The following is a 12975-nucleotide window of genomic DNA, read 5'->3' on the forward strand; positions in this document are numbered from 1 at the left end:
ATTTCAAAGAAACCCAAGAATTCAATTTTTAATGAAATCAAATAAAGTTCAATTTTGGACCATTTGACCTCAATATGGACCAATTTGATAACCGGGCCCAAATATAAAAAAATGTAAATACATGGTTAGATTCAGCATATATCAAAGAAACCCATATATTCAGTTTTTGTTAAAACCACGAAAAATGCTTATTTGGGTCCTTTTTTGGCCACTAATTCCTAAACTGCTGGGACCAAAACTCCCAAAATCAATCCCAACCTTCCTTTTGTGGTCATAAACCTTGTGTCAAAATTTCATAGATTTTGTATTTACTTAAACTAAAGTTATAGTGTGAAAACCAATGTGTCTTTGGACGACGACAACAACGACGATGACGATGCCAACGTCATACCAATATACGACCGCAAAAATATTTTGCGGTCATATAAAAATGAAAGCCTTACTTGTTTTTTTTATGTTAAAGTGAATTAAATGTCCAAAAATGTAATATTATATCACAGAAAGAAAAAAAAAAAAAATAATAAAAAAAATCTGATTTTAAATTTTTGCATAGGGCATACAATCTTTTTAAAAAGACTATTTAAAAAAAATAAATACAAGAAAGATAATCTTTACTGTTCCCTTAAAATTACTATTTTTTAAAGTATATTACAAACAAAAATAGTACCGGAAATTCTGAGAACTTCCAATTTTAATCTCAACTGCTTAAGTTATCGCAATTTGAGAAATAATAAGCTTCAATATTAATGAATAATATGAGGCAGGCATTACCTGTGAATGGGGACGAAGTCTGTATTATTTTTTTTTTAATTCAAACATGTTGATAAAAGCAACAGAAATACCGTAACATTTCCGATATTGGTTCTGTTGTTTGGGATTTAGTTGTGACGTTAGTTATGACGTCATATTCAATGTAAACAAGGAAACGCTGTTATCAGGTAATGCTTTTTTCATATCAAACAATTATTAAAAATGATTGGGTGTTGAATTCCTTCCTATACTTGTTGATATCATAGATAAATATACATTTTATTCAAAGTCTCATTCCAACGAGACCGGAAAAGGAAGTAGATTTGAAACAAAGTTAACGATTTTGAGTTCATTAGTAGAATGAAAAATTCGGGATTTTTTTTTTTTTTTTTGATTTTTCTACCGTAATATGGGACCTGACAATCTTAGTCAATTAAGATTGGAGTCGAGCGCATCCACATGATCGGGGTTCAAACTCGCAACCTTAGTGTTTACTGGCTATTCTGAATAAGGTAAAGTACACTAATTCTGAATAAGACAAAATACACTAATTCTGAATAAGTAAAAGACAGTACAATAATTCTGAATAAGGTAAAGTACACTGTCTTATATGTTTATGTATAAGAAGTTGACACTTTTTTGACACATTTAGGATAATCTTGATAGCACCTGTCATACCACGTTGACATTTAAGCCTGCATCCATATTTGAATGAAGTGATACATAACAACATGGATGACTTGTTTTTCTTCATCTCATTGTGTAACTCACAGGTCCAAACAGTGACTTGAATACTTTTACCATTCCTTGAAACACTATTCCAACTTTGCTGAAATTGCTAGTCAGAAATCCTGAAAAGAGATTAAAATACATGTGCTTATAGGATTTGATTATAGAAATTAACCATATGCAAATAATGACCAACAATATAGTTAATTTAAAATGTATTATGTAAATATAGTGGAAAGTGTATAAATTCAAGCATTACTATGCTCTTTATTGAATTTTTCATTTAATACCAATGTATGAGTTAACTTCAACAAAAAACATGTTTTATTTTCCCTAGATTCACTTCTGAATGATATCAGTCAAAATTCATAATCAAAATCTTGAACTATGTTAAAGTTTTGTTTGGAATCCTGTTGTCCCATGTTTACCCTGCCACATTCTGTATGTATGTGCTTGTTTCAAGTCATGAGACTGTTATTCAGTGGTTGTCATTTGTTGTTGTGTTACATATTTGTTTTTTTACATTTTTTGTAAATTAATTAGGCCGTTAGTTTTCTTGTTTGAACTAGTTTACATCTGCCATTTTTTTACCTTTTAAGCTGACTATGCAGCTCATTCTTGAAGGCAGTACGGTGACCTATAGTAGTTAATTTGTGTCAATTTGTTTTTTGATGAGGACTTGCCTCATTGGCAATCATACCACATCTTCTTTTTAAATTGTCCTTGTAAAATTTGTGTAAAACATATCAATTATACCTACCTCTCTGATGGCCTATTGTTACTAAATATAGACACACAGCAATGATGGTCATCTTGATTAGTTTAAAGCTGTATAATGGTGCACTACCAAATATGGCAAATTTTATATTCTTTATAACCTCAATCAGCCAAGTATCTGCAGATAAAGAATTTATGAAATATGAAATTTATAACAATAAAAAAATCATAATTATCTTTTTTGATATCTAAAACATATATTTTAACTTAAAATTGTTTCATCAAAGATGGACAATTTTGATAGTTTTTTTGCTTGCTACATGTATCTTACATCTTGAATTCAAGTCAATGCAGTCAAATGAATTCAAGATAAGTTATACAGTTTTTAAAAAAGACACAATATCATAAATTAATTGTGAAATGCATATAAATAATATATTAAAAAATAATAAAAGAGCAATATGTTACCAAAATGAATACATCACCTTAAATGTCATACAGATAAACTAAATTAAGCTTAAAGAAGCATAATGACATCAAATAACCAGATGCTCCGCAGGGCGCAGCTTTATATGACCGCAGAGGTTGAACCCTGAACAGGTTGGGGCAAGTATGGACACAACATACAAGCTGGATTCAGCTCTAAATTTGGATTGTGATTAAATAGTTGACACAGCATAGGTTTCTGACACAGAATGAATGTGGTCTAATGAACTTAAAATTTTTTTTTTGACTTTGAGCAATTCACTATGCTGTTGGATATTAATCCTCTCAAAAAAATGTTTGAAGAAATTTTCTTTTTATTTATGAAATCTGAAATGAGAAAAATTTAACCCCCCCCCCCCTCAAATTTTTTTTTCACATGCCCCTTTCCTTTATTCCAAAACTGACCTCAATTCAAATTTCTAATGGAGTTTGCAACAATAACTACTCATTTAAATACATCATAAAATATCAAAATGTAAAAAAAGTGCTTGTTATCACTGAATGGTAAAGATTGTTTTAATTTATCAGTTGGTATTAAAAGTGAATATACATTGTATATTGTATAAAACAATGATTTAAGTTGATTCAACTACTATTCTGGACAAAGAAAGATAACTCCAATTGAAAATTTCTTGCTATTGCGCAATATTGTGCAATTAGATATTTCTTGCTATTGCACAATACTGTGCAATTGAAAATACTTGCTATTGCACAATACTGTGCAATTGAAGATTTCTTGCTATTGCTGAATACTGTGCAATTTAAAAATTTCTTGCTATTGCACAATACTTAATATAATAATTTTGGATCCTGATTTGGACCAACTTGAAAACTGGGCCCATAATCAAAAATCTAAGTACATGTTTAGATTCAGCATATCAAAGAAGTCCAACAATTCAATTTTTGTTAAAATCAAACTTAGTTTAATTTTGGACCCTTTGGACCTTAATGTAGACCAATTTGAAAACAGGACCAAAAATTAAGAATCTACATACACAGTTAGATTTGGCATATCAAAGAACCCCAATTATTCAATTTTTAATGAAATCAAACAAAGTTTAATTTTGGACCCCGATTTGGACCAACTTGAAAACTGGGCCAATAATCAAAAATCTAAGTACATTTTTAGATTCAGCATATCAAAGAACCCCAAGGGTTCAATTTTTGTTAAAATCAAACTAAGTTTAATTTTGGACCCTTTGGAAATTAATGTAGACCAATTTGACAACGGGATCAAAAAATAAGAAACTACATACACAGTTAGATTCGGCATATCAAAGAACCCCAATTATACAATTTTTGATGAAATCAAACAAAGTTTAATTTTGGACCCTTTGGGCCCCTTATTCCTTAACTGTTGGGACCAAAACTCCCAAAATCAATCCTAACCTTCCTTTTATGGTCAAAAACCTTGTGGTTAAATTTCATAGATTTCTATTTACTTAAACTAAAGTTATAGTACGAAAACCAAGAAAATGCTTATTTAGGCCCTTTTTGGCCCCTAATTCCTAAACTGTTAGGACCAAAACTCCCAAAATCAATCCCAACCTTCCTTTTGTGTTCATAAACCTTGTGTTTAAATTTTATAGATTTCTATTTACTTATACTAAAGTTATAGTGCGAAAACCAAAATTACCCACTAAAGAAACTGCATATTCTATTTAATACCTTTTACAATATTTGGAGATTGTTCCTTGATTATCTCCCCTTTTGTATTATATTCATGTTCAGGATTCTCCAGATTTGAAGAGGATTTAAATTCAAAATTTTTATAATTATTGCACAACATTTTCCTCTGTTCATAATTGAGCCCTGGACAAGCTTCCACAAAAGGTTGAATGAGATTGCATTGTTGTCTTGGAACCAAAACATTTATTATGTATAATTCAACTAATGTCAAGTAATCGGGATCGTTTTGGTTTTTGACATCTTTCAGCCAAATGCTAGCTATTGCATAACACTGTGAATACTCTTCTACTTTGGCATGTAGTAAAACACTGCAAAACAAGATACATATAAATTGACTACCTTCAAACTAAATCTATCATGGTTAACCTGAGGCAATTTTGTGCTGTTTTTTTATGCCATTTCCTTTCCTTTGAACTTTATTTTCATACCAATGCAATATATACCTAAGAATGTAAAACCACTGTTTGGATGTTGTATTTAGAGGTTGAAGTTGCATATTCTTGCCTTGGTCACACAAGTTCAAATATATTTAGTGTTTTTTGTTCATTAATAGAATATCCTTTTTATGTTAAATTTAAGAATTGAAATGGAAATTACATATCTTTTTACCACTCGTCTCAGAAAAAAATTATTCCTATATACCTTTATATAACACAAGGTACTTAACTTGCGATTTAGAAACATGTCAGGCAGTGACGAAATTCCGAAATATGCTGATTTCTTGACTGTCAACCCCACTAAAACTTGTTATGTCATAAATCTTAATTGATTTATCTTCACAATGGTGTATAACACGCCTACTTTTGTTGTCGGAATCATCCGGAATCATCCGTAACAGTCATATCCAAGTATGTCAATCGTAATTATTTCGTCTACCTACACAAAATTGGCAACAAATGTCTCGCAGTAAATGATTAATTATAAAAACTGTTTCAGAAAAAAACTGTTATTTTTTGGTCTGAATAGAACTTATCCCTATGTTAGTAAAATTGTATAAGATATCTTGAAAAAAAATCACAAGTGTTATTTGTGGTATGTCTAAAAAGTAACGAGTTTCCTTTTTTAGATGCAAATTTTCCCATGAAGTCAATGTCTCTCTTGACTTAACGTATGAAAATGAAACAAGATCAGATAACTCCGATAATCATTTAGACTTTCCCATAAAATTGACCAATCGGAAACCGAGATATATAATGAGACATGACGCGTTTATTGCCAATTCTTCAGCGGTTGGCAAAATTATTACGATTGACATACTTTGGTAGGATTGCTTTAGGCTGATTTCGACAACAAATGTAGGCATGTTATACACCACTGTAAAGATAATTCAATTTAGATCTACGATATAACAAGTTTTAATGGGGTTGACAGACTAGAAAGCAGCATATAACAGAATTTCGTCACCGCCTGACATTTTTCTAAAATACAAGTTAAGTACCTTGTGTTATATAAAGGTATATAGGGAAAAAAAATTCTGAGACGAGTGCCTGTGCTTTTTACCTATACTATTAAAATCTGTGGTTAACTAAGCCCTCACAGGTATGGAATTATCCTATTATGGATGCTTACCCATTGTTGAACACTGTATGATGACCAGCAGATCCTTACCTTTTGTTGACTTGTGTTTAATAGTTGTCACCTTGCTCTCAGTGTCTTATAATAATGTGTCCTTATGTATACTTATTATAAAATGACTGTTGTGAAATGTTGCATCTTAAAACAACTTGACAATGTTGTTCATAAAGACTACAAACTTTAACCATGGTTTGATTTTATATCATGTTTGAAACTGTTTATTTTACCCACCATAGCTGAACTACTCTAAATGGACATTCTTCAATACTTGTATACACATTCTGTACATAAGGAAGGACCTGTTGCCAATGATTTAGCTCTGCATATGCCTGTATGCCAACAATACATAGTGCTTCTACAATATCTGGACTTCTGAAAAGTATTATAATCCGTTAATTAATATTTCATGCTAGGCACAGTTCATAGGATATTTGCTCACCTTTCTTTATTAATGTCCTGAAGGAATTTCGAATGTTTTGTTACCCTTAAAAGAATGTCATGAACATTTTTTTTATAACATTGGAAATTTCCCTAGAACCTTTTGAAATTATCTGAATCAATAGTACTTTGTAACCATATATACATGTACAACAATACAGTATTTTAAAAATGAATCTTTTAAAAACTAGTATTTTTGTTTTTGCAGTACCGTTTTTACACCAAGAATGTACGTAATCTAAGTAATAGTTTGTTTGTCAAAGGTTGATCTTTAACAGAACTAGAGGCTCTAAAGAGCCTGTGTCGCTCACCTTGGTATATGTGAATATTTAACACAAGAAGCAGATAGATTCATGACAAAATTGTGTTTTGGTGATGGTGATGTGTTTGTACATCTTACTTTTCTGAACATTATTGCTGTTTACAGGTTATCTCTAACTATAATAGTATTCAAGATAATAACCAAAAACCGCAAAATTTCCTTAAAAATTACCAATTAAGGGGCAGCAACCCAACAATGGGTTATCCAATTCATCTGAAAATTTAAGGGCAGATAGATGTTGACCTGATGAACAATTTTACCCCGTCAGATTTGCTCTAAATGCTTTGGTTTTTGAGTTATAAGCAAAAAACTGCATTTTACCCCTATGTTCTATTTTTAGCCGTGGCGGCCATCTTGGTTGGATGACCGGATACCCTAATGATGATTGTGGCCAAGTTTGGATTAATTTGGCCCAGTAGTTTCAGAGAGGAAGATTTTTGTAAAAGATTACTAAGATTTACGAAAAATGGTTAAAAATTTACTATAAAGGGCAATAACTCCTTAAGGGGTCAACTGACCATTTCGGTCATGTTGACTTACTTGTAAATCTTACTTTGCTGAACATTATTGCTGTTTACAGTTTATCTCTATCTATAATAATATTCAAGATAATAAACCAAAACAGTAAAATTTCCATAAAATTACCAATTCAGGGGCAGCAACCCAACAACAGGTTGTCCGATTCATCTGAAAATTTCAGGGCAGATAGATGTTGACCTGATGAACAATTTTACCCCGTCAGATTTGCTCTAAATGCTTTGGTTTTTGAGTTATAAGCCAAAAACTGCATTTTACCCCTATGTTCTATTTTTAGCCATGGCAGCCATCTTGGTTGGTTGACCGGGTCACCGGACACATTTTTTAAACTAGATACCCCAATGATGATTGTGGCCAAGTTTGGTAAAATTTGGCCAGGTAGTTTCAGAGGAGAAGATTTTTGTAAAAGTTAACGACGACGGACGCAGGATGACGACGACGCCGGACGCCGGACGCCAAGTGATGGGAAAAGCTCACTTGGCCCTTTGGGCCAGGTGAGCTAAAAACCAAATCTGAGTGGGATAACTATTTTAAATCCCAGGATCCCAGTTCCTCTAGAAAATATAAAAAGACATTTGATTTCACTTCATAACATCTAGTTCAAAAGTAATTAAATAATTATTATATACTTTATATATTCAGGGATCTCCATGGATGAAAACTGAACGACGGAGGAACTTTCACCATCACAAACCATGTCTACGCTCTACAGTGTAGCGCAATCGAAAGTATTTCATCCCTCCAAATAAGGATTGGTGAACATGCTAATTCATTGCTTATTTAAATTATATTTATTTGAATTTTCATTATACATTTGTTATAAATAGAAGTATAAATACTTTCAATAAGGCAGCAACCATTTGATTTTCTGGGGGGGGACTATGGTTTTTTTTTTCTGTACAAACGGCGAAAAACAATCTATTTTTTTCGCGACAAGTCGAAAACAATTTTTTTCTTTCAATTTTAGCATTACATATAGTGGCAGCTGGGGGTGAAACAAACAATTTTTTTTCTCAGAATCAAAAACAAATTATTTTTTTCTCCAAAAACTGGAAACAAACTTTTTTTCCAAAAAAACCCATAGCCCCCCCCCCAGAAAATCAAATGGTTGCTGCATAATTGCAATCTGAGAATGACCAAAAGCTGTCATGAAGGTCCCCATGTATTTTTCTTGCTATTTTTGATAATTGTTATGGGGGTTTAAAATCATGTGGAGCTTATTTTTCACAGACACTGTCAAATTCAGAAGTCATTACCGGTATGGCTGATTTGCAGCAACATTGAACAAAATCATTTGTACGGGTTATGTAAAAGGTTAAAGAGATTTGTAAAGCAAACGTTGACAAATGAAAAGGTTTTTAATGACTTAATCTAGCAAATTGATGCTATGCAACATGCATCTTTCAAGTCTGAATAGAAACCGGAAACGCAGATGTATCAATTTGATTGTAAACTACGAAATGAATTCGGAATTACGATACAATATTTCTTTACAGGAAATATTAAGTTTTAACTTTTTAACTTTTAAAGTATTTCTATATTATCGTTACAATACAGCAGTACTCGAGTTATTTGCGATGAAATAATAATTACTGTTTTACGTCTTTTTTTTTAAAACTTCTTTAAAAAGGGGGATGCAGATTGCATACAGTACACACAGAGGGGATGTAATCTCATACTCCAAACACTGATTCTGGTGTAACACAGTGTCACACTGTGAAACACAGATTTCCCTCCCAAAAAACACCAAGTAATTACTCCCATCTGGGAGGGTTTTATGACCTGTTGATTGCAGGTAAAAGTAATAAAAATCAACAAAGCATGACTGCATGGTCTGACAGTGATATACATGGTTTAAAAAATAATAGTAATGATACAAAAAAAATTAATTTCATTCATATTATATTTATATAATCTTCATTTGTTATTTAAATTTATAAAAATAAAATTGAATAAATTCAATTAAAATATATCAACTATTAATTTTACTCCACTTACAGTTGATATTTTGTTTGTTTTAATTATGTTTCTTAGGTATGAAAAACCAACACTGTCAGAACAAATGCTGAATATTTTTAATTATAAATAAAGTTGTGCAGGATTCTTGAATAAAATCAGATTATAATATATCTCTGATTAAATTTAACAAATCTCACACTTTTCATCATTTTTTGTGACTGTCATTTAATGACAGGAAACATAAGAAATGCTTATTGTAGTTAACAACTACTGGCACACTTCAAAGGTAAACATAGCAATAAAAATCATGGTGTTGGGAGAAACCACACCAAGGTAATAAACAATTAAGGAGTTTTAGGGAGGAATTACTCCAAGTTTCTCCCAATTTCCTCCCAATATTTGGAGAGTGTTGCAGGAGTTTCCTGGTGTGACACCAAGTTTTTACACAGTGTAGGGAATATGAGATTACATCATCTCTGTGTGTACTGTAAGTCAAAATAAAAGTACGTGTTCGACTTGTTAAAACTGTTTTCTTTGTAACTGGATTATTAATTCATTTATTTAATCTAAATTATCATAAGCATTTGCGGAAACTTAGCTGAATAATTCGACAAATGAATCCTCTATCTTCAGATAGTATTCTCCTGTCTGGTTTGTTGATCTATCTGTACAAGCTCAGGTACAAGGGATTAGCAATCTTAATCCGAATATCCCTCAGGTGTTAAAACTGTATTGGATTATAATATAAAAAAAAAAAGCCTGAGGGTTATGCAATTAAATGCATTTTTTTTTAAAATGGCGTCGGGCTATAAAAACGAAAACAGTTTTGAACAATGGAAGACAATTTAACAATGGCGCAGGTCATTTGACGATGGCGCAAGACATTTGAACGATGGAAGGGCACCATAGTTAATCAGGCCAAGGAGATCCCTGATACTAATAAATAGTAAACAGTTTGTATCCAATAGTCCTGGTGTAGGGGTATATATGAATCTTGGCTTCATATGCTGAAGGTCTTCAGTTTGATTCCCAGCATAGACTCAGTTCATTCCTGGTAGGGCAAAATAGTTGGGATGTAATGAACTTATCTAGACTCATAAAACCTATGCATGAGCTTCATTTGAACTTTGCTGAAAGACATTCACAGTTTTCGGTATGGTAAGAATGTGTTTAGGGAGTGAACAGACACCTGATAATACCAACAATATATAACCAGGTTAGGGAATGGTTGGGATCCCGCTAACATGTTTAACCCCACCACATTATTTATGTATGTGCCTGTCCCATGTCAGGATACCTGTAATTCAGTGGTTGTCGTTTGTATATGTGTTACATATTTGTTTTTCGTTCATTTTTCTTTATAAATAAGGCCATTAATTTTCTCGTTTGAATTATTTTACATTGTCATATCAGGGCCTTTTATAGCTGACTGTGTGGTATGGGCTTTGCTCATTGTTGAAGGCCGTACGATGACCTATAGTTGTTAATGTCTGTGTCATTTGGTCTCTTGTGGACAGTTGTCTCATTGGAAATCATACCACATCTTCTTTTTTATATATATAGAGGGATAATCAGATAATATTCTATGTATCTTTTGAGATTTAGGGTTTTGATAAGAACTTATTTTAATGTTGGTTATACATCATTTGTTTCAGAGCAATTATCTGATTAGAAAATTGCCCTGACACAGTCGGGGCAAATAATATGGAGGAATATTGTAAACTGTTTTACTTGTAAACAGTATTATACAAAATGTAAATTGATAAACATATTAATACCCATTATATTCTAATTTAGCTTTAACTATTCCTTTTTCGCATGTTTTGATGCAATCATCAAAGTGTTTGAAAAGCAATTGTTCTCTAGCCAGATCCAAACAGTGTTTTGCTGATTCAATATTTGTATGAATCGTTGAATGATCAGTTTTTCTAGGACCAATTTCTTTGGAAGCCATTTTACAGTCATGTGACCTGCATAGGAAAACTTGCTATATAGTGTTGATTTATATGTTTCAAGGCAACATCAACAGTGAACCATTTTTTGTCATTTTTATTTTTTATACAACTTGGACCTCTACTAAGGGGACGACCATTTGATATTCTGGGGGAGGAGGATTTTGAAAATAAATAACTCAGCCTTGATAATCACAAAAATAAATGGTTTGTTCTGTGGTAGTTTGAAAATAAATTAGGCTGACTTGCAATGTATAGAAAATAAATAACTCAGCAGGTCTAATCAAAAGTATGAGATGGCACCAGATTCTTCATAAATTCATCTTTTTTTCCCCAAAAACACTTCCCAATTTTTTTAATAACAATAGTATAAATATTATTTTTATACATTGTACTTGAAATGTCTGAAAATTGGTTTCATTTAACTTGAGGTATATTGTCTCAGGAAACCTTACCTCGCTTTTATTTTAACAGGGCCGTAACTACATGTAGGAAATTTCAAAACCAAACGCTTGTCTCCATTTAAGGAATGACTGTAATATTTTTCTGTCTATGAAGAAATAACATAAAAAATTTGGCATACGCAACTATTATCAGCACCCGCAGTGCGCATGCGCTAAATTTGATTGCAATCGATATCGATAAATTTACTATAGATTATTAAAGGAAATATTGAATTTTGGTTAGCTGACAGTAAACAAAAATAAATATCTTTTTCATTGGCATCACATTAGAAAATACATTTTCTTAGCTTTCTAATGACATATTTTATAATTGAATCGGGATAGCAGAAGTTACGGCCTTTTTCATTTTCAAAAAAGTGGTTCATTCCCTATTACTTCATACAATTCAAAATCAAAAACGTTTGCAAAGGAGTTTTAATATATGATTACATCTTTCACTATTTTTAGAAATAAATTCATTGGCATAAGTATATATTCTTTGCTTTATAATCTTTCCAATGATATATATTTGATATTTTAGAAAATTTAATGAATCGGGGCCTTTTTTTATCCAAAACTGGAGTTATTGTCATTGTTTGAAGATTGCGAGAAAAATTCTAAGTCCATGGAAGTTTTATATTGATATAGTACTTCCATGGTCCTACCAAGTAAATCGCTCGATCACAAGTCACAAAACAAAGTTTAATCTATTTGCACATAAAATATTTATACATTTTAATAATGCAATGTTTTATATCATGAATTTAAAAATTCAGTAAATAGTAGTAAAAGAAGTGTAACTTTTAATTTAAAAGAATTTTTTTGTCCAGCCGTCAGTTTTCTTTATTTTTGATAATATAAAATCTTTCACTACTACATTAACTCAGACTTTTGGATGTTTTTCGTGAAGCGTATTAAAAAAATTGAAATCCCATCTAAAATGATTTTTTTTTTTTTTTTGCAATTTTCTTACATATCTTTTTAAAAGTTTTTTTTTAAATAATTAGGCGGCGGTAACTAAACAATTTTGACACTTAAACATGCTCATCTGATTTACATAGAAGTAATAGATTTTTCTATTTTCATGTTCTAAAAAGACCAATAAGTTTTGATGAAACAGGAAAAGTGTCATTATCTTAAATTTTTCAGATGCAGTAACACTTTCAGAAGATCTTTTGTAGTAGATGGATTTGGAATGAAATCTTAAACGTCAAATTTTCTTTCATCAATGTTATACCTTTTCACTGCTTTTGATTGGCAATATGAATCGCTGTACTATCTTACATGTACATGTGATGTATACTAGTCTATTGCTTGTTTGATGTACATTCTCCTTTTATCATTTTAACTGTTACTGAGAAAAATAAATCGCATAGAA

At 31.4% G+C, this 12975-nt stretch overlaps 1 protein-coding gene across 1 annotated transcript; it reads right to left on the bottom strand.

The window, feature by feature from the left end:
- Nucleotides 1-1125: 1125 nt before the first annotated feature.
- LOC143074258 (peroxisome assembly protein 26-like) lies at nucleotides 1126-11170 on the bottom strand. The gene is made up of 5 exons (XM_076249803.1): nucleotides 10981-11170; nucleotides 6178-6318; nucleotides 4351-4679; nucleotides 2240-2374; nucleotides 1126-1601 (listed from the first exon to the last, which is right to left on the bottom strand). Exons 1-5 carry the CDS (start codon nucleotides 11154-11156, stop codon nucleotides 1501-1503), a joined length of 882 nt encoding a protein of 293 aa, XP_076105918.1. The 5' UTR covers nucleotides 11157-11170; the 3' UTR covers nucleotides 1126-1500.
- Between the last annotated feature and the right edge of the window lie 1805 nt (nucleotides 11171-12975).

This window comes from Mytilus galloprovincialis, chromosome 1 (assembly GCF_965363235.1).
Source record: "Mytilus galloprovincialis chromosome 1, xbMytGall1.hap1.1, whole genome shotgun sequence".
Classification (NCBI taxonomy): Eukaryota; Metazoa; Mollusca; class Bivalvia; order Mytilida; family Mytilidae; genus Mytilus; species Mytilus galloprovincialis.